General features: G+C 39.3%; 2 protein-coding genes across 3 annotated transcripts; both read left to right on the forward strand.

Moving 5' to 3' along the window:
• Positions 1-213: 213 nt before the first annotated feature.
• On the forward strand, positions 214-9,040 carry bdh2 (3-hydroxybutyrate dehydrogenase, type 2). Its single transcript, XM_061059501.1, has 10 exons — positions 214-238; positions 2,481-2,571; positions 4,467-4,545; positions 5,650-5,746; positions 6,863-6,971; positions 7,349-7,409; positions 7,586-7,699; positions 7,996-8,054; positions 8,214-8,306; positions 8,753-9,040. Exons 1-10 carry the CDS (start codon positions 231-233, stop codon positions 8,804-8,806), a joined length of 765 nt encoding a protein of 254 aa, XP_060915484.1. The 5' UTR covers positions 214-230; the 3' UTR covers positions 8,807-9,040.
• A 479-nt stretch (positions 9,041-9,519) lies between these two features.
• si:dkey-162b23.4 (sodium/hydrogen exchanger 9B2) lies at positions 9,520-22,615 on the forward strand. Of its 2 annotated transcripts, none has more exons than XM_061059423.1 (13): positions 9,520-9,628; positions 12,350-12,615; positions 13,511-13,712; positions 14,007-14,177; positions 15,714-15,856; positions 16,193-16,320; positions 17,813-17,988; positions 18,359-18,465; positions 18,798-18,947; positions 19,137-19,245; positions 19,873-20,009; positions 20,184-20,406; positions 20,698-22,615. In XM_061059423.1, the coding sequence occupies exons 2-13, from the start codon at positions 12,430-12,432 to the stop codon at positions 20,757-20,759; spliced, it is 1,794 nt and encodes a 597-aa protein (XP_060915406.1). In that variant the 5' UTR covers positions 9,520-9,628; positions 12,350-12,429; the 3' UTR covers positions 20,760-22,615. The 2 variants fall into 2 exon arrangements, with proteins under 2 accessions (XP_060915406.1, XP_060915414.1); XM_061059431.1 differs by having other exon boundaries at positions 20,184-20,367.
• Positions 22,616-22,981: the final 366 nt, after the last annotated feature.

Raw genomic sequence — 22,981 nt, forward strand, 5'->3', positions numbered from 1 at the left:
GCGATGCAAGCAGAAGGTCACGTGAGGATCCCCCATGATTTTTGACGTGCAAGTGTGTTTTGGACTGTACCGTTTGGGCCTGAGCAGACTTGGTAAGTTTTGAAAATGAGCTTTTCTGGGTTTTGTTTTAACCTTTCATCACGTGAATAGTTAATGCATGGTTCTTATTCACACAGTAAAGTTTGTGTAACGGCAATTCAATTCTGCAACAACGTAGCCTACATTTGTCCATGTTAAAGTAAGAGACGGTGGAAGCAGGTGAAGCAAAGAAGACATCGAAGTTTTGCAACGAACAGATTGACTGAAACGAGGCAGTCTGTCTTATTAACATGCGGGGGAAGTGTCACTCAGAATAGCAGGGAGGATGCATGCTGGTGGAGCAGCAGGTGTTTAACTATGCTGCACAGAAATAACACAAAGCCTAATGCAACTACAAAAAGACGTGCAGAGTACTCCACACGGCACCACCAAGAAAGTCCAGGAAAAAAAACAAAACATCTGACACTGTCTTACTAACCTTTATTCGACGGGGTTTACACAAATACAACTCCACAGATTTCACCATGCAGCGAGGACTCTCCCTGTAACTATACCCTGCCTCAGAATCCTCATGTTTTTAAGTTGTCTTCAGTGTAACACTAAACATCTAACATGTAAACAGGAACTTCTAATATATAAATCGGCATATACATTTGATGTGCCAAATTCTAAAAATTGGTTGTTAATGCTTTTGTGTCCTCTGTGCTCACTGTTTAAAACTTACCAGATCTTTTTTTTTTTTTAAATGTAAAGTAAGCTGTGGGTTTAAAATAAAGCTCAAAACCTAATGTAATTCCAGGTTAATTTTGCATTTGAATCAAATGTAGATAAATCTTGCTGAATCTGTGCCTGCAGTATAACACTGACTGCTGTGTTTTACATCTGAACCACTAAACCTCGAGTCCCGAACATAAGCTTGACTTAACACATAGATACATAGATAAAAAGAAAAAGGCATTAACATAGCCTACTATATGTCCAATTTGGAAAGACGTAAGTTGTGGGAAAACTGACAACTGTATTTCCTGATACTGCAAACACAAAAGCCATAGTCTGAACTCTGATCTGCAGCTTTTTGCACCTGCACGACAATCAATCAATCAATCAATCAATCAATCAATCAATCAATCAATCAATCAATCAATCAATCAACTTTTATTTGTATAGCGTCAACTCATAACAAGTGTTATCTCGAGACACTTTACAAGAAGCAGGTAAAATACCTTACTCTTTGTCTGTTAACATTACAAAAGAGCAGGTAAAAAGACCTTACTTATTGCTATGTTACAAAGATCCGGCCTATCCATCATGAGCACTTTAGCAAAGCAGCAAAAGTTACAGTGGTAAGAAAAAACTGCCTTATTAAAAGGCAGAAATCTTCGGCCGGATCCACGACAAGGCTTCTATCCCTAATGAAATAAAAGAACAATGCAGAGGAACATCTTTTGATGTGTCATGCTCATTGCTGTCGTTCGCCTTCAGCCTTTTACTTGGGGATAAGAAGAAGAAAATAGTAGAGACAGATGTTTAAAAGTTGCACTCAGTGGGTGAAGCCTGCTGCCACTTTACAAACCTCATACTCAACACACTGTAAGGACATGCTGAAATGTTTTACTACTAGAGCAATCTGAGCCAGACTACCCACCAATGAGGGATGGAACACTGCAAGCCACCCACAGCCCAATGTTAATGAGGTGTGTCATGATAGCATCAATGTTGGCCTTGAAAAGTAGAATAATGGAGCATCCCATTTCAGAAAAGTCTATCTTGAAAACTGTATTCTTGAAGAAATGATAAAATAGCAGAAGGAGACAAGGAGGGGGAAGCCCTCCCTTGAAGATCAGAAGGTCTAATGTCAGTGAGAGAAAGAGTGTCATAACATGTGCATGCATATTTATAGCCTATAGGACTTTGACACGGCTTTGTCTGTGACAGTGCACTTTCAAGGACTCTGTATTCATGCAGTGTTGATTGACTTAGTCTGGATTCACAAACAAACACTGATTCAAGGTGTTTCATAGTGCTCTGAAACGGAGAGGCTGTCATCTTGTGTGGCCTGAAGAAGTGTTGAGGTGTCTCCTCTCAGAATGTCTGTTCACAAATACTGTAGCCTGTAGATCACTTCCTCTTAGCGTGATTCTTTTATGATTGATCAATGGGACTAAATGCATGAAGTGGGGAAAAAAGTATGTTCAAAGTTTAGACAACTTTTCAGAGAAGTAAAGTTTGAGTTTATGTTAATACATAAAATGTCTTTTATTTTGAAAAGATTTCTATTTGGCAACTTTTATCTCTCCTGTCTGCACAATTGAAGTTGAACTGATCTAGCATGAACACAGTTTCTTTTTTTTGTTTTGAGAGAGGGAGCCTTTATCATCAATATGAACCTGTTATTACTGTTCAATACTCTTATTTCTCTGTGTTTTTTTTTTTTATCACAGCAGCGGTGAAAGGTGCACTATGGGTCGTCTAGATGGGAAAGTGATTGTGTTGTCTGCTGCCGCGCAAGGGATTGGACGTGCTGCGGCAATAGTAATGAGCTTTATTATTAACTTCTCCCACCAAATCACAGAAGAAGATTGTTTATTGAATATTTGATGCTGTGCAAACTCAAAGATATGTATATTTCCACTTCATTACATATTTTTTATTATGCTTAATGCAGGTATACGATTTCAATGTTGCTGTCATCGCCCTATGATGTGCTTTATCTCATGAAACATCCACGTGGAAAGAAGAAAAGTTTAACACTGCAATATAATTGTGGTTAAAAAACTTTTATTATCCTAAGAATTATTTTTGCTATAAAAACAAATATAATAAGCCGTGTTTCCCCTAGGTTTACAGCGTTGGGGGACACTTGAAGGGATCTTGGTGTTCATGTGTTACTTTTAATGACAGCTGTCCTTTTCTGTCGGAAAGGTTTCCTTAAATGACTTCTTTCCCTGATTTCCAACTCTATCCACTATCCTATCCCTCCAATAAAGGCACAAAAAGCCCAAAAATAAATTTAAAAAAAAAAAATATATATATATTTAATTTTTTTACTTGACCTTTCAAGGGGCCGTTGGGGGGCGGGCCGCCCCCCTAATATAATGGTAGGGGAAACACTGATAAAGGTTAGTGTTGCAGTACTCCAAATCGGTCTTGGTCTCAAGACTGGTCTCGAGACCACTTTTTGAAGGTCTCGGTCTCATCTCAGAATCCAAAGCATTTTTACTCTGTCTTCTTGTCTCAGTCTTGGACTGGGCAGACACCGGATTTTAAATGAAGACTGGTCAAGCCCACCACTAAAAGGCAATTTTTCCACGTCATTACTGTGATTAGAAGGAACACGCCCCTTTCTAAAATAACTTAAATTCATTGACTTTTATCCCCCGGTCACAGGCTTTATAATCTTGGTTTGTCTCAGTCTTGCCCTGCCTTGGTCCTGGTCTTGAATCAATCCCTAACTGTCTTGGTCTAGGAGCACTCTGGTATCGGGTATGTCTTGGTCTCGGTTAGTGTGGTCTTGACTACAGCACTGCTATGGGCCTTCATATATTTATGCATGATTTGTTGTCTTTTCAACAAAGGGGGAGGGGAGGGGGTAATGCTGAAAATCCTCTTAGAAACATAAAAGCTGCTGATAGTTTTTTGTATTAAAAAAAACAATATTATAGTTCTTTTGCATGAACTCAACACACTCTCAGTGCACATGCATTGTGTTATAACTGTACCTCGCATGTGATTCTTGACATGAAACACACAAAAACCCTCTGATGACATTCTTGTCAAAGAGATTGGAAAACACTTAAAAAACCTCAAACGCATCCTTGTGCAGAATACGCGTCATCATCACATCCAATCCCGTCAAGTGATGTCCTCCTGTGTTACACGTCTCTTGTGTTACAGTGTTTACTGTAGTGTGATGGAATTCACATACAGAGAGGTGAAGTCTCAGATCATTAGCTACAAATAACAGAGTATTAAGAGTGTGAGGTGTCTATTGAGCTGTTTCCATCTAGTCTGTAAAGAGCGTCTTCCTCTTGATGTGGTGCACTCTGTGCTTACTGGTGCAGTCAGTCCATCAGCTGTCACCTGACCCAAGGTGCAATGAATCCAAAGTATTGGGTTGAGAGATTCGAGGGTAAATCGACAGTCTGTCTGTAGAAATGTGGTGATGAGGCGATCGAGTGAGGGACTGTGGGCACGTAGCACGAAATTCATGCAACTTGGAAAAAGCAAGATTCCACTCACCATGTTAGGTTAAAACAAACAGCAATAATTATGATTTTTCTAATAAATTTGAATCACAGGCTCAAAATAAAAGGTCCCTTCTCTGCAAAGAAATACTTTTCTGCAGGTTTTATTCCATGATGACTTGTGCACACATTGTGGGAAAAATCCTGGAACTGACTCAAGTTTTTTTTTTTTTTTACCTGCAGGCATTCGCAAAGGAGGGAGCTCAAGTCACAGCGACGGACATCAATGGAGAAAAGCTGAAGGAACTGGACAGCATTCAAGGCAAGATTCATCTCTGTTTGTCTGAGGCTGACCTCTGCTGGGCAAGCAGAGTAATGCAGCCAGGGTCCCTGCACATTTTCAGACCAGTATTTACACACAGCTACATTTATTCTATTTCATAGACACATCAGAAGAGTTCTTTTATGTCTGGAACATATAACTTAGAGGTATTTTCTTTTTCTTTGACAACTTTCATAGATGATGTGAAGGCTATAAAATGCTACATTCTCTTACATTATGGTTACCTATAATATCCTGATAGTCTACATTTAGTCAGTAAACTGTAAATTGACCTCAGAGACCAAAATCTCGATAGCATATATCAATAAATCATAACGTAAGATTAAATCACACAACATAAGCTGTGACATTTTTTGGATTTTTGTTTCTTTGGATCCCCATTAGCCACCACCTGAGTAGCAACTACTCTTCCTGGTGTCCTCTCATACAAACATGAATTTAAAATCCACACAAATGAAATTGTTAAAAGTCCAAGACGGAACAGAAAAAGACAAAAATAGAATAAATATCATCGAAATAACAGGAAAAGTACAAATCAAGAAAACCAACATGAACTTATTTAAAACCTACATTCACGTTTTATCTATGCAATCAATAAAGTAGTATAATTTTTTTTTTTTTATTATCTTTGTGTTAATAGTCTTTCATAGCCTTTTCATTGACACATTTTTTAACACCTACAGAATTGAAGATGTTCTAGATTCAAACAGTTTTAATTTGTGTATCATAATAAGTCATCAGTTAATTTGAGAAGCCGGTTCACTGCTGGAACTGTCCGCTGTTGTGGACCACGCTGAGAATTAACAGAACGTGATCAACAGTCTGTCCTCTCTCATTACCTCCTTTCATGTAGCTCATACATGCATGGAGGAAAAGCACTTCACCTCCAGCTGCTTTCTGTAGAGCTGCACATGTCGATGATGTTGAACAGGATAGCTGCCATTTCTAAATGTAGTGTGTAGATATGAGACAAGGCGTTCCATGAAAAAGAAGATTTCACTTTGCTTTAAGAAGACTGGCTGCCTGTTCTTACACAAGTATCTCCTCCAGAAATGAAAACTCTTTTGTTCCCTTCACCAACAGGGATCAAGACCAAGGTCGTGGATGTCACAAAGAAGGACCAAGTTGAAGCCCTGGCCAAAGAACATGAACATGTCGATGTGCTGTTCAACGTGGCTGGGTACTTTATGTCATTTTTTTTTGCATTTGTCATCTATTGCTAGAAAATCTGTTGCTCTTTATGACATGTCCTTTCATTACTCATTATAAGAAGCACAGTAGACCGCACATTCACCATCGTGTTGCCATGTAGTATACCACATCCACATGTGAAAACAAACAAACCATACATCCACTAGATGCTCCTATGTGAGGTTCATTCAAAGCTCCTGTGAGGAGTTTTAGCTTGTTATCAAGCTGACACATCTATCTGACCTACCAAAGCAAACAAGACATATTAGCACAAAGAGAGGCTATTTCTGGACATTTTTGATTCCTGAAACCACTGCCACAGGGTATGTTTCAGCGTAAGGAGTAAACAACATGCTGCAGAAACAGCCTTCGTTTAAAAAAACATTACTTTTTAGTTGTACCAATACAGAAGAAATGTAAGCGGTAAGAAGTACTGCTTTGTCCACAGGAGGTGCCAATACTGACACAAACTGAAAGTTCCTCACAGGGCCTCTAATTTCTCCCATCCAGTCTGAGCACAATGACCTTACCTCTCCCATAAACAACACTTTATAAGTGGCACCATATTTAGATTCATTTTTTCACTTGCACAGGTAGACAGGGTGGGGGGGATTTCCGGAGTATTAAGAGACAGTTAGCTCACTCTGGTTTTTAACAGGGTTTTTTTTTTTTCATGGGATTTGTTTGACTTAATAAATAAGTGAAATATTGCCAACACTTTTTTTTATAAGCAATGAGTTCACTGCAGTTCTTCTTGTGTAGCCAACACGCTGTCCCCTACATTTAGCAGCATGTTAATCTACCCCACTGTTGTCATTTCCAAAATCCCTATACGTTAAGGTTTAACCTCTATTTGACCTTTTGTCAAGCTTCTTAACAAACTGGCCTCTGAATCAACACGCGTATATAAGGGGGGGATGATGCAAAATATCCTCCAGCATTTATTTATTTTTATTTTAATGTTTGATATCATATCGATCTCTTCTGTTTCCTGTTTTATCAGATTGACATTTGTGCTGTTTTACCTCTTGGCTAAAGCGATATGTTTAGATGATTCCATGTTTTTATTGTTTTGCGACTTTCGAAGTTCTCCTTCTGTCAACAGGTTTGTGCACCATGGCTCCGTCTTGGACTGCGAAGAGGCCGACTGGGACTTCACGATGAACACGAACGTCCGCAGCATGTACCTCATGTGCAAAGCTTTTCTGCCCAAGGTGGCCTTTTGCACACTTCACCTACTTTACCTAATGCCCAACACAGTTTATCCTGTTGTTAAGAGAATGCAATAGGTGCTTTTTTTTTTTCTTTTTTTTTTAAACTGGTCGACATATGCTTTGATTTTGTTCTCATCCTTTGTCCGCTGGGATTAGCTGAATTACTCTGAGCCTGTGCCCTGATTGGTGGTGACTGCCCAATCACTAATCCAGCTTTGGCCTTCAAGTTTACCAAACCGTCTCAAAGGGGGAATTTGTTTTTACCTCGGATCATGTCATACTATTTTTTAATTTGTCACATAAAAATTAAGACTAGAGACTGTGATGTACGTTTACTCTTCAAATGCCACCTTTTGTAACGCGTTTTGTCATTTTAGATGCTGGAAAAGAAGTCAGGAAACATTATAAACATGGCATCTGTTGCATCAAGCATAAAAGGTAAACAAGCATGCACAAATCTTTTTTTTACTGTAGCTAAGTTTCATGAGCTATAAAAAGATTATCAAGCTGTTAAAGCAGGACCATGAACATTGTAATCCTCTTATCTCCGATAATTGTTTGCATCTGCATGTGTGAGTGTGTGTGTGACTGCCAAGTGTGTTTCCTCTTCTCAGGGGTTGTGAATCGATGTGTCTACAGCACCTCCAAGGCTGCAGTGATCGGACTCACCAAATCTATAGCAGCTGATTTCATTGATAAAGGCATTCGCTGTAATTGTGTTTGCCCCGGTAAGTGTAGAACACCCTTCAAAATAAAATCATTTCACCGCGTCCTTTTAATCTTCCACAAGTGTTCCTCAAGGTTACCCGCATTTCCATAGATAACGGTAAACTGCAGACATCCTTGAAAACAACTGAAACTGGTGTTTGAGGACATTGTGCTTTTAAGATATTCACAAGCCTTGGGTCTGTTTATGAAAGCTTTCTGCTTTTATTTGAGCCTAAGCTTAACTCAATAATACACATACATGTACATCATAAGTCAAAGCAGGGAAGCCAAGTTGCTGTTTTTCTATTTGTCACAGGTACTGTTGATACTCCATCACTTAGAGGAAGGATCCAGGCCCAGCCTGACCCTGAAGAGGTATGATTAACTGATTTACGGTGTCACTTTCCTGGAGCCTGTATCTGACATCATTCAGCTGGAAAGCAGTCTTATCCTGCTTTTCCTTAAAAAAAAAAAAAAAAAAATCCTGATGGTTTTGTATTGAAAATAATAATTTCTAAAACTATAATTCCCCAGGCTTATAAGGCTTTCATGGCACGGCAAAAAACTGGGAGGATGTGCACAGCTGAGGAGGTGGCGTACCTTTGCGTGTACCTGGCCTCAGATGAGGTGAGTGCTTGCAGGGACTGGTTCCATGCCTGGCATGCATATTGTACAGGTAATCAACAGTCAGGCAGTGTTTGTGGGTCTGCTGGTAACACATAGGTCCAGGTGCTTTGTACATGCTGTAGAAACTTAAGGGGCTTTGTAACAATATGAGAATTATCATTAAAAGTTTGTTGGTTACTGGTGTATTTTTAGAACAATAATCAAGTTGTCTGTTGAAGATAGACAGTATGTTGCAGAGAATGTTATCATGGAAAAATGACTTGAAACTACATCTAAATGCATAAAAACATTGTGTGTTGTTTGATATGTCCCTGGTGTGTTTTTTTGTTTTACCCAAATGTAAACTGTAATATGTAGTGATCATAAATGCTGGTGAAGTTGCTGTATAACGGGCAGCTGTGAAATTATTCCAAAAATTATTTTTATTTTTTTTGTCTCCTTCACAGTCTGCCTATGTGACCGGGACAGAGCAGATCATTGATGGAGGATGGAGACTCTGAATACTGTAGGAAGCTCATCCTGACAGTAGTGGGAGGCAGTTGCTTCCTTTCTCTGTCGAAGCTCATTTAACGTGCACAGAAATTAACTTGCATCATCTAAAATAATTACGTGAATGACCTTTTTCCATTTCTGTCTGCAACTGAAATTCGTGCTATGAAGAAATGTTTGCATTTAAGTGCATTTCAGGCTTTCCCCAAAGGCAGTCCTTTTGTAAAATGGCATATTAGAATAAATTAGCCAGGGAACAGAGAAACTGAGCAAGAGGTGAAACCTGGCAAAAAAAAACAAAAAAACCCAGACAAATAATTTTACAGTCTTCTCAACACAAGTCTGATATTAAATTGAAAAGGTACAACATAAAAAAAATGAATAATAAAATGAAATATTTTTGTTTTGAGAAGTTTTGTTACAAAAAAAGTCCATACCAGAGCATAACAAATGAAAACAACACATAGTCAGCATGACAGTCACAGCAACTCTCATGACTAAAATCACAGCAGCTACTGTTTACTGGTGTTATTTTTTTTTATTATTATTATTATCAACTCATGTCGTCTGCAATCTTACAACATTTAGAATTTGATTTGAAATGAAAGATGTTTGGACCTGTAATAAAAAGTCTTGACCAATTCGCTTGAGTGGCTTTTCCATGTCACCCCCCCCCCCCCCCCCCCCCCCCAACACAGCAGCACTCATGTGCACGTTAGACGTACATCACTAATCCGCCTGATTCCCCATTCTCCAGCTGGTCTATCTGCCACAAGACTCGTGTCAGAGACGCTGCCGCTGACAGGAGAAGATGACAATGTTTACATTATGAGGTGAGCTGCTTTTTTTTTTTTCTTAAAAGGGAGTTTGTATATTACATTGCGGGGAGTGTCAGTAGCTGTTTCACTCAATACAGCTATCGTGCTGCGTTCACTGACAGCTCCTGGGCAATGAATCCATTATCGGACAATGCGATCTTCTCTGCGAAATTTGATTTAGTCCCTCAAAATCTGTCAAAGTAGAATGCCAAATGCGACCCAGCTTTGCTCTCTGGAGTCAATCGATGTGGTCAACCGGGTCTATTCACCGCTTAGAGTCTATCTGTAGTCCACGGTGGTTGACGTTAACGTAACGCTGCCGGTGGCTTTAGTCAACATTAGCACCCCTCTACATAACGGGGGGTTTATAGTTAGTGGGTCCTGGTTTGAGGTGAAATAGATTCTCATATTTAATCATTCATAAAGAGTTTGGTTATTATTATTATTATTACACATGTTAGTTAGCTGTAGCTACTGAGCACACGTTGTTAGTCCGATAATTAGTCCACTGACAGCGTTTGTTTTGCCTCTTCACTTAGCCTAAATCATTTAGCCTTCTTGACCGTGACGTTTCACGATAAACGCCGTCACAACTCGAACCTGTAAACATTAACGTTTGCCTCGCTTGAGTAGATAGCCATGCCTGTATGCCAAGTTGGACCGGCTTATTGTGTGCAGTTTGCTAGTTAACTCTAACCTACTTGTCCTGGCATCCGCGGTAACGTACTTGATCTAAAGCTAGCTACATGTGCCATATGGTCGACCTGTAAGCATTGATTAGTGTTGGATTAACCAGCGTCTGTTGCCATGAGCGACTGTCAAAACATTGTAGTAGAGTTAGCTCATTGTCTTGTCACTTTGTCAGTGGCCAGTGTCCTTGTTTGTCACACCTGAAGTGAGAAGAGACAGGGGAGCACATCTTACCTCCTGTAATTCTGTTACCCAGCTCAATATCCTCTTTTATTTGTCTCCTAATAAAACTACTCTTCGCTGTTTTATGTCCTCAGCCATGTTTCATTTCCCCAGGTACATGTTCATTGTACACTCTGCTCCCTGTTTCCCCCTGCCATAACCGTGAGGTGTTGTACAGACGTAAAAGACTTCTTAAAACACACTTGGACTAAAATCTTCCTTTTTTCCACTTCCCATCTGCACAGCTGTCCCAAGAGTCAGCCTCTAGTTGGACACTTTAATGATCACCTCAATTTACTTAAATAGCACCTTTTAATTTAATGTTTGCACTGCCTGTTATTTAATTTATAATTTAATTTAATTTAATTTAATTTAAATTTATTAATTTAATTTAATTTAATGTCTGTTTTTGATAACTCTGCACTATCTGCTTTTTTAAAACATATACATACGTACATATATAAACAACACAACTTCAGAAGGTCAACACTTTTTTAAATTTTTTTTTATATTCAGGTCTAATTACAGATTTCTACTGTTTATAGGTTCATGCTTTAAATTACGCATATATATTTTTCATGCTTTAAATTACGCATATATATTTTTCATGCTTTAAATTACGCATATATATTTTTCATGCTTTAAATTATGCATATATATTTTTTTTTTATCCCTGCACGGGTTCAATTCAAATTCAAATAACTTTGTTTATCCGTTAGGAACTTCATTTGTGTGAAAGAGCATCTCGACACAAAAACAACAGCAGGAACACACACATACAAGTGGCTCTATTAAAAGCATGATAAATAGGTCATAAATAATTGTTATAGGCAGTTAAATGAGTGTGCTTAAAAACAGATAAGAAATAGATGATTTGTTCACGAGCCTGATGGATGTGGGAGCAAAGCTTGACGTGGCTCAATTGTACATTTCTTGTATAGATCTATTTTTAAGTGCACAGTTTAAGTTTGATTCATCTAGGGGTATTCTTTAAATCTTTTTTCGGGTTAATATATGTATGGGAAGGGGGTGGGGGATCGGTTTTTGCGGCTTTTTTTTGCGACTTAATTTGTAACAAATGTTTCATGTCATGTCTTGTAACCTGCTACTGGATGCTTTGAATTTCCCTCGGGATCAATAAAGTATCTATCTATCTATTTATCTATCTATCTAAATACTCACTGGTGTAGCAGTACTTATTTTTCAGTCCCCATAGAGTATACCCACTTTAAATCTCCTCTTATTCACACCAATGATTGGTTTACAATATTCAGTAGTGTGCTGCAATTTTTAGGATGGTGAAGGGATGACCCTCCCTACTCTGTCTCTAATTGGCTAGTATCCTATGCACTAATTAAATACACAAGAGTAGTCTTACAAGTTACTGTTCATAACAGAGGCAATCTATCCTCTGCTGGATGGGTCACTTAAAGACAAAAACCTTTGGAGGGACATTTAAGAGTATAACCACTTCCTAAAGCACCACTACTGTAAATACTGTAAGTTATAACCTTCAAACTAAAACTACAGATACAGTACAGGTGTGGTACTCCTTGCAGCCATGTGTTCAAAAGTGCTGGCAAGACATTTTATACCAACCTTTAGACCTTATATCGCCTCACTTGCTTATGTTTTACCACTTAAACTGCATCTGGCACACTCACCAAGCTTCCTTTGGTTTGTTCTACTTTCCCTCTTTAACACCTCTTTTTCAAATTCAATTCAGTATTTGTTGAAATAATACAAAAAATAGAAATTTCATGCCAAATTTCATGACTTAAGTAAATAATTTATTTTTGTATTGTGTATCTGTGTTATGGACAGGAGCCTGCGGACAAAGCTAGAAAAATAGACCCAGAAGTGAAGGAACTGCCCATCCATGGCCAACCCCACCCATCGGCTTGATGTACTGTGAAAGAGAAGAGAGTGGACTAGAATTACTGCTGCCAACTGCCATGGAGGAAACTCAGCCCAAACCTGCAACCCCGGAGCCCAGCCCTGTACACACTCCAGCACCAAGTCCAGCACCCAGTCCAGCACCCAGCCCACTCTTGGACAGGATTGCGTTGCCCTCACCAAACAATGTGGAGGTAAAGTTTTTCTAACTTTTGAACTACTTACTGTGGTGTAATTTTGATTCAGCATTGCGATAAAAAACTTAAATGTGTTTATTTGCCTGGCAGCAAATTTAATGTGATTAAATCTACACATGAATGAAGTGGTGATGTTTTGTTGCTCTGTTTTTCTGTCAGCCAGCTTATTTTTATTCTGACATTTTAATACTGATGTGTTGTTAATTTACCGTTCTCAAGGCTTGTAAATGATTTTACTCGTTAAGATAACTTGCTCATCACTTGTTGCTCACATTCTAATGTGCGAAATATATTAAAATACAGCAAAAGACTAAGCCAGAGTACTCAGTCGAGCAGTATAACAAAGGAGTTGTTCTGTTGCAGTTATCACCTTCTTGAGCAAGTTCATATTTTATCTTATTATTCGCCAAGAAACTGATCCCTGTATGACGTACCTTTGTTTAAACAATACTGATAGGGCGAAAGACCAATTGAAGTTTGGAAATAAAAAGGTGACAGAGACATCCATCAGTCTTTCCCGGTTGTAAAGCCCTTTGAGTCGCCTTTGTGCATGAAATATGCTACATAAATAAAGTTGCCTTGCCTTTATATTATTCAATAAGGAATGTGTTAATATTTGATTCAGTCTGAACCTTTTGATCTGTTGTTCTGCCTACGATATTAATTTATTTTGACTGCTCAGTAAGGCCTACATAGTAAAGGCCATTTGTATGTAATTACTGCTGGCTATAGTTACAAAAAGCAAAACAAGCAAAAGCACCAGTTATTTAAAAAAAAATAGTTTGAAAGCAAAAATACTTGTTTCTTCATGTGTGGCCTTTACGGTCATTTATCTTAAAGAAATAATGTCCCAGAGGCAAACGTCATTCCTGACCTGATTCTCCTTTTCCAGCACTTGAGTGTGAATCAGATCCAGGTGGTGGTACGGAGATGCTCCAGTCCAAATGTCACAGAGGAGACCACATATTTTCTCCCTCGAAACCCTGTTGTGGATGCTGGCACCAACACGGACCCCCCTGTCGTCTGCTGCCCCTTGCTCCACAGATTTTGCCCATGTCCACCAAGAGGCCTTCTGGCCTCTCTCATTACAAAAGGTAAATCAAGAGAGACTCAGACTGGGCTCAGTGAGTCCCAGACCCGGACATTTATACACGCGAGATTGAAAAACAGCACATGACATGAGTATGCCTTTAAATACTCTCTCACTGATAATACTTGTGTTTCTATTATGAGACAATATGATCTTAAGAGTTACCTTCTTTTTTAAGAAGTTTGAGAGGTTGACTGATATGGCACAACAAAATATGTACAGCAACATGTTCATCATAAATGGCAATAAATCAACCAGGGCAATCCAATCTAATGTCTGTCCTCTGTGTCTCCTCCAGTCCTTTTGGCAGCTGTGCTCTTTGGAGTGGTGTGGTCCATCACCGAGAAAGAATGTCTTCCAGGGGGAAACTTGTTTGGCATCACAATCCTCTTCATCTGTTCGCTCATCGGTGGGAAAGTGGTGGCTCTCATCCGGCTGCCAAAACTTCCCCCGTTCCCCCCACTCCTGGGTAAGGCTGGGAAGAAGATGTAATGTGTGTGCTTGTACAGGCCTTTATTTTATATTTAATGACACGCGTGTTTCCACCAGGGGGATATTTTGCCACACTACATTAGAAATAAAACTGCTTATTAAATAAGGCAAATGCCTACTCAAAACAATTAGATGATGTGATGGCTGGTCCTTTACCACCTTACGGAGCAGTCGTACATTTCAGCACCAATCAGGGAGCATCTTTAGCAAAATTGCAGGTTTAGGTGGTGATTGGTGCTTTGTATTGTCATTACATTACTTTCTGTTTTCCAAACTCTCTCTCTTTCTCTACTAAACCTTTCACCCAAGAATGATCCTAAAAGGCTAGCCTCAGCAACAACCATAAAAAGAAAAAAAGCTGACTGTCTCCAGTTTGCTCCCGGTGCCTATAAGTTGTGTTGTGTGTAAAGTACAATGTACACTTACCTACAGATAGATCCAGATGGGAAACCTTCTGTATGTACAGTACAAAGAACGATTTTTTTCGATGTCAGAACAGGGAGTTGCACTAAAATCAAAGTCAAAGAAGATTTTTCATGTTTTAACAGAATTACAGTAAATAGTTTTCCATTTCTGAATCATCCATCCAGGATGTATCTGTATGCAGACTTCATGATTATTGCAAACGTTTATGGCATGGGCATGTTCATTCACAGAAGTGTAACAAAAGAAGTTCATGATTAACAGTTCGAGCATGATACTTGCTTAACATTTTGTTTATTATTTTTTGTCTCTATTAGCTATTAACGTTTACAATATGATTGTTAATGATTGTATCTATGACATTTTTATAGGGGTTGGAGACTGTGCAAGATAATGAATGGCCTTCCAATGTGTAAAAGGCAATTTTTAATACTTCCTTGTAAAAATCAAAAGCCTTGACCATACGATAGATAAAATGTCCTCTATTTAGAAATGACAACAGTTGAATTATAATACAAAGTGAAATTCCTTGAGTTCTGAATCTTAAAATTAGGACCATGAGCCTCCAGCTGCATCAAAAACAAGATTCAAATCAGGGAAGTGGAGCCACTCCTTTGTCACTAAATCAAACCAGAAGTAGTTTGAAGTTCAATCAAGACAGATCTTGGAATTTGCTTTGAACAAAACTGAAGAGAGTATTTTATTTACCAGCTCAGTGTTTATTTCTGTATTTATTTATTTTTTTTTACACCTTTTTCTGCATGATGATATAATAGTGGAAGAAATCGGTCATCCAGATGTCTAAACATGAAGTCATTAACTTGTGTCTTCTCATTTAATCTAACATTTTCAAAGAAGTTGCATGCTCTGATATTTGAATTAACAGATAGATGAAATAAGTTGAGTTTTTAGTGGTATAACACACCCTCAGTGAGTCTCAGTATCTCAGGCATCAAACATGAGCGCTGTAAGTTTAAAAAAAAAAAAAGGGGGGGAGCGAGGGGAGATCTGTTCTGTGATTCTTGTTCTTTAATCTGTGTCGGCCCTGAAGGATCATTTCTCCTCTCTCATGCCCTCTGCTGTGTTGCAGGTATGCTGCTGATGGGTTTCCTGCTGAGGAACATCCCAGTCATAACAGATGGGGTGTACATTGACTTCAGGTGGTCTGCGTCCCTGAGGAACGTCGCTCTGGCTGTTATACTGGCCAGAGCTGGTTTAGGGTTGGATCCCACGGTACGCCACAGAGTCCAGATATGTTTGTTTGTCATTACCAGGGCTGAAGCTATTCTCTTTTTGTTATTGATCATGTTTTAAGTTACTGTTAAATCTTTAACTGCACAAGTTCTCTGTAACGTTTAAATCTCAGTAAAGAACTGGACAGAGTCTCAAGTGATATCTTCAAAATGTGCTTAACTAACCTGACCCTCAGTCATAAAAAACGATTAATAATACAATTTGAATGGTGGCTACTGCCCATCCACTGATTAATGTGTGATATTTTTGCTTTGAAGAACAACTTTATTTTTCTGCAACCATGTATCAAGTCATGAATGATGTTTGTGGTTTCAGGCTCTGAAGAAACTGAAAGCCGTCTGTGCACGTGTGGCAGCCGGGCCCTGCATCATAGAGGCATGCACCGTAGCGCTGGTCTCTCACTTCCTCATGGGCTTGCCCTGGGTCTGGGGATTCATCCTCGGGTAATTACAGCATTGCCTACTCCGTCTACTCTCCTTTCACCACACTTTCAAAGTCAACATTATGTCATAACAATTCTTTGCGGTTAAACTGTTAAAGAACAGGAAATATACAGGGTGAGACGTGAGTGTGACATATGACAAAGCCTTTTATTCATTAGTATGAAATAATTAGAATCTCATGCGAACCTTGTGTCTTTTAGGTGAGGCATCTTTTCATTTGCTAACAGAAAGAAAATCAGTAGTTCCTCCTTTTTTTTCATTAAAGCAACATTATATATGAATTTGGTTTGTTGCGCTTGAACGCTCACTGAAGGTCTCACTGAAACTGCACTGCTGTAAAACACACATAGTGCTCTTAGGCATCCCCTTCATAGACAGCGTGCATTTGTCGACAAGCAGAGGGCGGCTTTTTGACTATCAAGAAACGCTTCCTCTAAGATACAAAAATAAAGGTTTCATTATAGAATCTCAAAACTTGCTTCCTGTTTCCTTGCAGTGTAAATGCAGTAAGGGTGATTTTAAGTGATTTTGGACTGGGAGCCTTACTTGAAAGGAGATACGGATAGCCTCTGCTATTGTTTCGCACAGCACGCCTCCACAGAGCACCGGCAAATTCATTCTGAGAAGCCAAAGAAACATGTTGCTCGGTCACTCTCTCTCTTTTTCCCTTCTTCATCCGTCACCGTCCTCTTCCGTCTCTTAGCCTCAGCCACTTTATCAAACAGTAATAAGACAGGCTAACAGCCTTCCTTTAGCTGAAGGCTGGTGTGTGAACTAGTGCCATAAAGCCGTTCACTTTTCTAGACGCCATTCTCCCTGTTAAAAGTTATTGTACTATTTGATCGACTTTGAAACGTATTAACTGAGGTGACAGAGTGACCTGTTGTTGCTTTAAGGGCTGTGTGAGCCACTTTTGAGTTTTCAGAAGCAGTTCACTCATGTGAAGCAGATACTATGAGTGAGAATGTCTGGAGATAGAAACAAGAAAGTCAAGGCTGAACTTTAATGATCAGTAGGAACAACATGAATGAACATGTTCCCATGAAGCAGATGTGATAAACACTGCTCCTCGATTGTCACTAGATCACATTACAGCTTAGTAAGCCTTTCTGGCTTATTTCAGGCTGCTCAGCATTTGTGTTCCTTCAGAGGTTGAAATAGAACTTGAGACACTCTTTCTACTCTGATGGTTGGTTCCCGCTGTTGTATGCAATGCTTATCAGTGGTTGAAGGGTCAATGGGAGCCAGTAGAAATATTTCACTATTAACCATCTGAAAAGTCTTTTTTTTTTTTTTTGGGGGGGGGGGGTCTTTGAAATTTTAGAGAAAATGTTTGTGTTTGGAAAAAAAAAGGAAATTGGGCCTTTAATTGCAGCTCAGAAAATGTGTTCCAAGCATATCAAGGGCACATGCTCTCCAAAGTTTTACAAAGTCTTTTCTTTATGTCGTCTTTGTCTGCATTACTCAAAGACCCATATCCTCCACATTCTAGTTTTGTGCTGGGCGCTGTGTCTCCGGCCGTGGTGGTTCCCTCCATGCTGCAGCTGCAGAAGGACGGTTACGGCGTGGAGCAGGGCATCCCCACCCTGCTGATGGCGGCGGGGAGCTTCGACGACATTCTTGCCATCACGGGGTTCACCACATGCTTGGGCATGGCCTTTGCCACAGGTGAGGCTGTTGATGTTGGCGTTGTGTGCCGTGGGTGATGAGGTGAATTCAATATTCTTTTATTTGAAACACAATCAACAATCAACAATCAACCTTATCTCCAGGGGAGTGGCAGCTAGTTCAGTGACCTACAGTGGAGGTCAACACAGGAAACGAGTTCTTTCTTTACGTCTGTAGTTTGTTAGAAGCTCAGCAGAGGGTGTTAGTGTGCTGTTTTTAGTTTTTTTTGCCAATGCATATCGACAACATGGCTGCAGTTTTACCTCTAAAGGGATTCACCTAACTGCATTAAAAGCACCAAATAAAACAGGACGATGACTCGGCTAAATGTAATTTCTTTTGTATGTTTAAACTGTGCTGATCCTTCCAGGCTCCACTTGGTACAACCTCATGAGAGGTGTGATGGAGGTGGCTGGTGGGATGGTTGCTGGGATTATTCTTGGCTTCCTCATTCAGTACTTTCCCAGTGTTGACCAGGTAGGCACACTTTTTTTTTTTTTTTTTTACTGCATCTCCTCCAACTACTGTAGACAGTTTGAATACTTCTTACTCATCCTTACACCACGTGACACTCAGCCTGTGTAATGAAACAAGTCATCTCATTTCTGATATAAAAGGACAAACTCAACTCTTTGGACTTGTGTAATTAGAAACATATGCAAGGATATCAAACAAGAAAAAATCCGAAAAAAAACCATTCAACACTATATATGAAATGTCATCATGATACCTTAAAACTGTTTTGTGCAGCTTTTTCTGTTTATAGATTTCTTGACTTTCTGTATCTAATCCTTTCCTTTCTCACTTAGAAACATTTAGTAATGAAGCGATCCTTCTTAGTGCTGGGCCTGTCTGTCTTTGCCGTGTTTGGCAGCGCAGTGGTCGGGTTCCCTGGCTCTGGAGGCCTCTGCACCCTGGTGCTTGCATTCCTGGCTGGCCTCGGCTGGGGTGCAGGAAAGGTGATAACAGTCTTTTTTTATATTCCCGATCATGTATTTTAAATCTAAAATGAAGTTAGCTCACCTCAAAAAGCAAGTACATTCTATAATGTGTGATTAAAAGTATTTCATAAGTACAATAGTGATTGAACGTCGTCACTGCTGCATGTCCACGCTGACCCTTCTCTCCGTGTCTTGTTTGCATTAAAGGCTCGTGTGGAAGAAGTGGTAGGGTGGGCGTGGGACGTTTTTCAGCCTCTACTCTTCGGATTGATAGGAGCCGAGATCAGACTCTCTGAGTTGGAGGGACATACAGTTGGTGAGACAACCACAAACACTTCAAAAATAAATCCAGTGAGGTGGCTGTTCTCGCTCATTCAAATGTGACTGTGAGGATGTAAATATATTTGCGTAGTCAAACATAAGCCCCCTCGGGAGAGTTTTATCTCTTGTTTGTGTCCAGCTAATATTTAAACCTTAGTTTGTGTCAGAACTCGTTTCACAGAACCTGTCAGTCTGAAATCTCACACATCTCCTTAAAATATATATATATATATTTGTGCTACGAAAAAATGTATTTCTGTGAAGAGCTGCAATGAAAACATCACTTCACATTGTTGTTTCAAATTACTTTTCGTTGTTTTGCCCTCACTACCAAATCATCTTTTGGCTTGCCTTCAGAACATCAACATGCTGCGTTAGCATTGCCTAACAGACAAAACACAGTTACATTACATTTCAAAGGAGGGGCATTTTAAAAACTATCACACACTAGCGAGACTGCTTTTTACTCTGTTTCCACTCTACTGTGCCACATCTTGCTTTCAGTTTTTTGGGGAGAAAAACTGGTGACATAATAGTTTGGGAGTTTTCTTCACAGCTGTTATATTTCAGTTACTATATGGTGTGACACCCCTTTATGTCTCTTGTCTGTTTTTCTACCTAGGTCTTGGTATAGCCTCTCTGCTCATCGCCCTGCTGATTCGTATCCTGTTCACTTTTGTCTGTGTTCTGTGTGCGGGCTTTACCATGAAGGAAAAAGTGTTCATCGCTCTGGCGTGGATGCCCAAAGCCACAGTACAGGTATGTCGACTCTTAAATATGTGTTTGCGCTCTACTCATCTTTCAGTTTAGAAAGTCATCTTGTAGCACATTTTTTCCTTTAAGAACACAACTAAAAGTCTCCCCTTAAGGTGATGGTGAATGTCATGTGTGAGTGAGCATAAAGGAAACACCTTTTCCTCTGTCCTCCATTAGGCAGCTATAGGCTCCACAGCTCTGGACACTGCCAGGACCAGGAACGACCCGCAGCTGCAGAAGTACGGCATGGATGTGCTAACTGTGGCTGTGCTGGCCATCCTTCTCACAGCTCCAATAGGAGCTCTTATCATAGGGCTCGCTGGACCCCGCCTGCTACAAAGACCAAAGAACTCAACCTGTGGTGAGCGAGTCAAACCCAATTTATCAGCTTTTTTCTTAGGTAAAGTTCTGAATGCAACACTTGAACACTGCAGTCAAACCTGGCCTTGTAGTCGTGTTTGAGTAGTGAATAGCCGTTGCGTAGAGTTGGATTTGCATAGCTTTAGGTTGCCTCTATTTACCCTGTCAATCATGCTTTCATGTCTTTTACATTCACACAGTGTGGGCGTTGTTGCTTTTACAGTTCAAGAATATTGGACTCTCCACTGCAGTTTTTTTTTTTTTTTTTTAACTATAGAATCTGAAGTTTTTCTCATTTCTTTTTGCCTCTCTATCCTCTGAATTTTTCCAGGCACAGCAGCAGGAGCCGAAGATGAAAATGAAAGTCCCGTCACCTATGAGAGTACGCTTTGACGTCCCCTGTCTTCATACAGCAAACATTTTTAAAAGACTTCAGGTGTGCTTTCACACCTCAGACATTTGAGTTTTTTCTTTAGCCACCAAGTGGCTCTCTGTGTCTCTTTTTGTAAGTCAGCTCTTAATGTTTGCCATGCTGCAGGAACACATGAATCACTGTATTTATAGCAAGTTTTGTTTTCAGACCTCAGGCTCCAAACAAATGACCCACATCCCACAGCTGCACTGTCAAATGAATGTTTAATCTAATAATGAGTGTGCAGCATGATTAGAGGTTACTTTTTTGTAAAGGTGAATGGTTTTATTACATTGTTGGAAACAATATGCTTTGTCTGGACAAAAAGGTGGAATCGCTGTAGCAATGCTTCCTTGATTTAAATTAGACTACTGCTTCATTTTTAGGTGTTTGCACTCAGTTCAAAATAACTGCTTTGTGTTTGTGTTGTTTCTTTTGCGTTTCTTTTGATTATGTATGTATTAGCGGTGTGTCTTGGTGATGAGAAGGGTACATGTAGTTTACAAAGACTCAGGGTTGGTTCTTAAAGGAGCAATATGTAACTCTGACACGTAGGGTTTAAAATGAGTGCTGCAATCCAAATTCAAAATGTTGGAGAGAGAGAGAGCTCTCTCGCCCCTCTAGCCAATAAGCACGCAGGTTGCCACAACCCTGACCCGGAAGCTTCAGTGTTTAGCCAGCTGTGCACTGGTCTTCTGCATCTCTTACCTCTCTTCATTTAAAAAAAAAAACAAAAAAACATCACTATCACTATGACTACAGAGAGACACTGCGGAGGCTTAAAGGGCAAACTAGCATGTGATCAATCATGATTTTAAGAAAAATGCATGAAGGTCAGGCCTTAATGAATCGTGATTAATGAGTTAATTAATTAATGAGTTAATGCCATGTCAAGCATGAGCCCACATCCATCAGGCTCATGAACAAATGATCTATTTCTTATTTATTTTTAACACCACTCTTTTAACCGCTTATAACAATTATTTATGACCTATTTATCATGCTTTTAATAGAGCCACTTGTATGTGTGTGTTTCTGCTGTTGTTTTTGTGTCTAGCTGTAGGCGCACTGATGCTCTTTCACACAAATGGCGTTCCTAACGGATAAATAAAGTTATTTGAATTTGAAATGCTAGCAGCCCTTGGTAGAATCTGGTACATGAACCAGTTGGCATGCCCGCTTCCATCGCTGCAACACCTGCCGACTTGCTGTGATAACTAGTCTCATATCCAGCAAACTGAGGGGCGTCTAAAACAATTGTGTTGTTGCCTTAAAACCACCTACCTTCTCTGGTCAAAACAAATACAGACCATTCAGGATCAGAATCGAGTTTAGAAGGACATACTGGCTGCTGCATTGTTGTCAGAAAAGCCAGCACTTCAACATAGCATGTTTCCTTAACGTCTGATGATCTAGTAAGGTTTATGATTTAAGTCAGTAGATATCTTACATATTGCTCCTTTAACCAAACACTACATTTTTTTAAAGCTTTATATACAATGCTGCTGAAGCTCCTATCTTCTACATGCAAAATGTCTGCATTTATTCTAATGAATGTTCAAAAGAATCAGGTCCATATTTCAAAGATTTATTTAAACCTTACTTTTTGTAGTTGAATTATGTTGGAAAATAGAGATTTCATGTTTGTTACACACGTGATTTTTTTTTTATTACAGAAGTATGCAGTGTACCTGAAGATGTTTTTTGATTTGTTTAAATCTATTTACATTTAAAATGATCTTTTATATTTGTCAGCAACTATTTGTTGTTAGAATAACATGATTGAGTATTAGTTTTTTACCAAATATTCTTTAAAATAAATGATAAAACATGACAAGTCACTGTCTGTGTGTTTGATAACTTCATCAGTATTAGAATATAAACCATCACTAGGAAAGTTATTTATACAGCTCCACTTGCCATATTGTTGTTATTCAGGTTAGCATCATTTTTAGTTTTGTGTGTGTTTTAGTACAGCCAGCACCGAGGCGCTTAGGATAGTAATGTGGATGGTGATGACATCATGAAATTAATACTTTAAGGATTAAATCAATAGACTTTGGGGATTCCATAATTCTTACTATTGTGTCCCAAACAAGCTTAAGTGATATATTATGACATTTTATGAGGGGATTGGCACAAGTTTTGTACAATAAACAAGTTTCCATGGGGCACCAGTGGCCGAGTGGTATACAGAGGCTGT

The sequence above is a fragment of the Labrus mixtus genome, chromosome 2 (assembly GCF_963584025.1).
Source record: "Labrus mixtus chromosome 2, fLabMix1.1, whole genome shotgun sequence".
In the NCBI taxonomy this organism is placed as follows: Eukaryota; Metazoa; Chordata; class Actinopteri; order Labriformes; family Labridae; genus Labrus; species Labrus mixtus.

Coding starts and splice junctions, on each gene's coding strand:
- bdh2 (XM_061059501.1), top strand. Junction 4,546..5,649: donor GGAACTGGACAGCATTCAAG/GCAAGATTCATC, acceptor CTTCACCAACAG/GGATCAAGACCAAGGTCGTG. Junction 8,055..8,213: donor CCCAGCCTGACCCTGAAGAG/GTATGATTAACT, acceptor ATAATTCCCCAG/GCTTATAAGGCTTTCATGGC.
- si:dkey-162b23.4 (XM_061059423.1), top strand. CDS start 12,430: ATGTACTGTGAAAGAGAAGAGAGTGGACTAGAATTACTGCTGCCAACT. Junction 14,178..15,713: donor CCCGTTCCCCCCACTCCTGG/GTAAGGCTGGGA, acceptor GCTGTGTTGCAG/GTATGCTGCTGATGGGTTTC. Junction 17,989..18,358: donor GGGCATGGCCTTTGCCACAG/GTGAGGCTGTTG, acceptor TGATCCTTCCAG/GCTCCACTTGGTACAACCTC.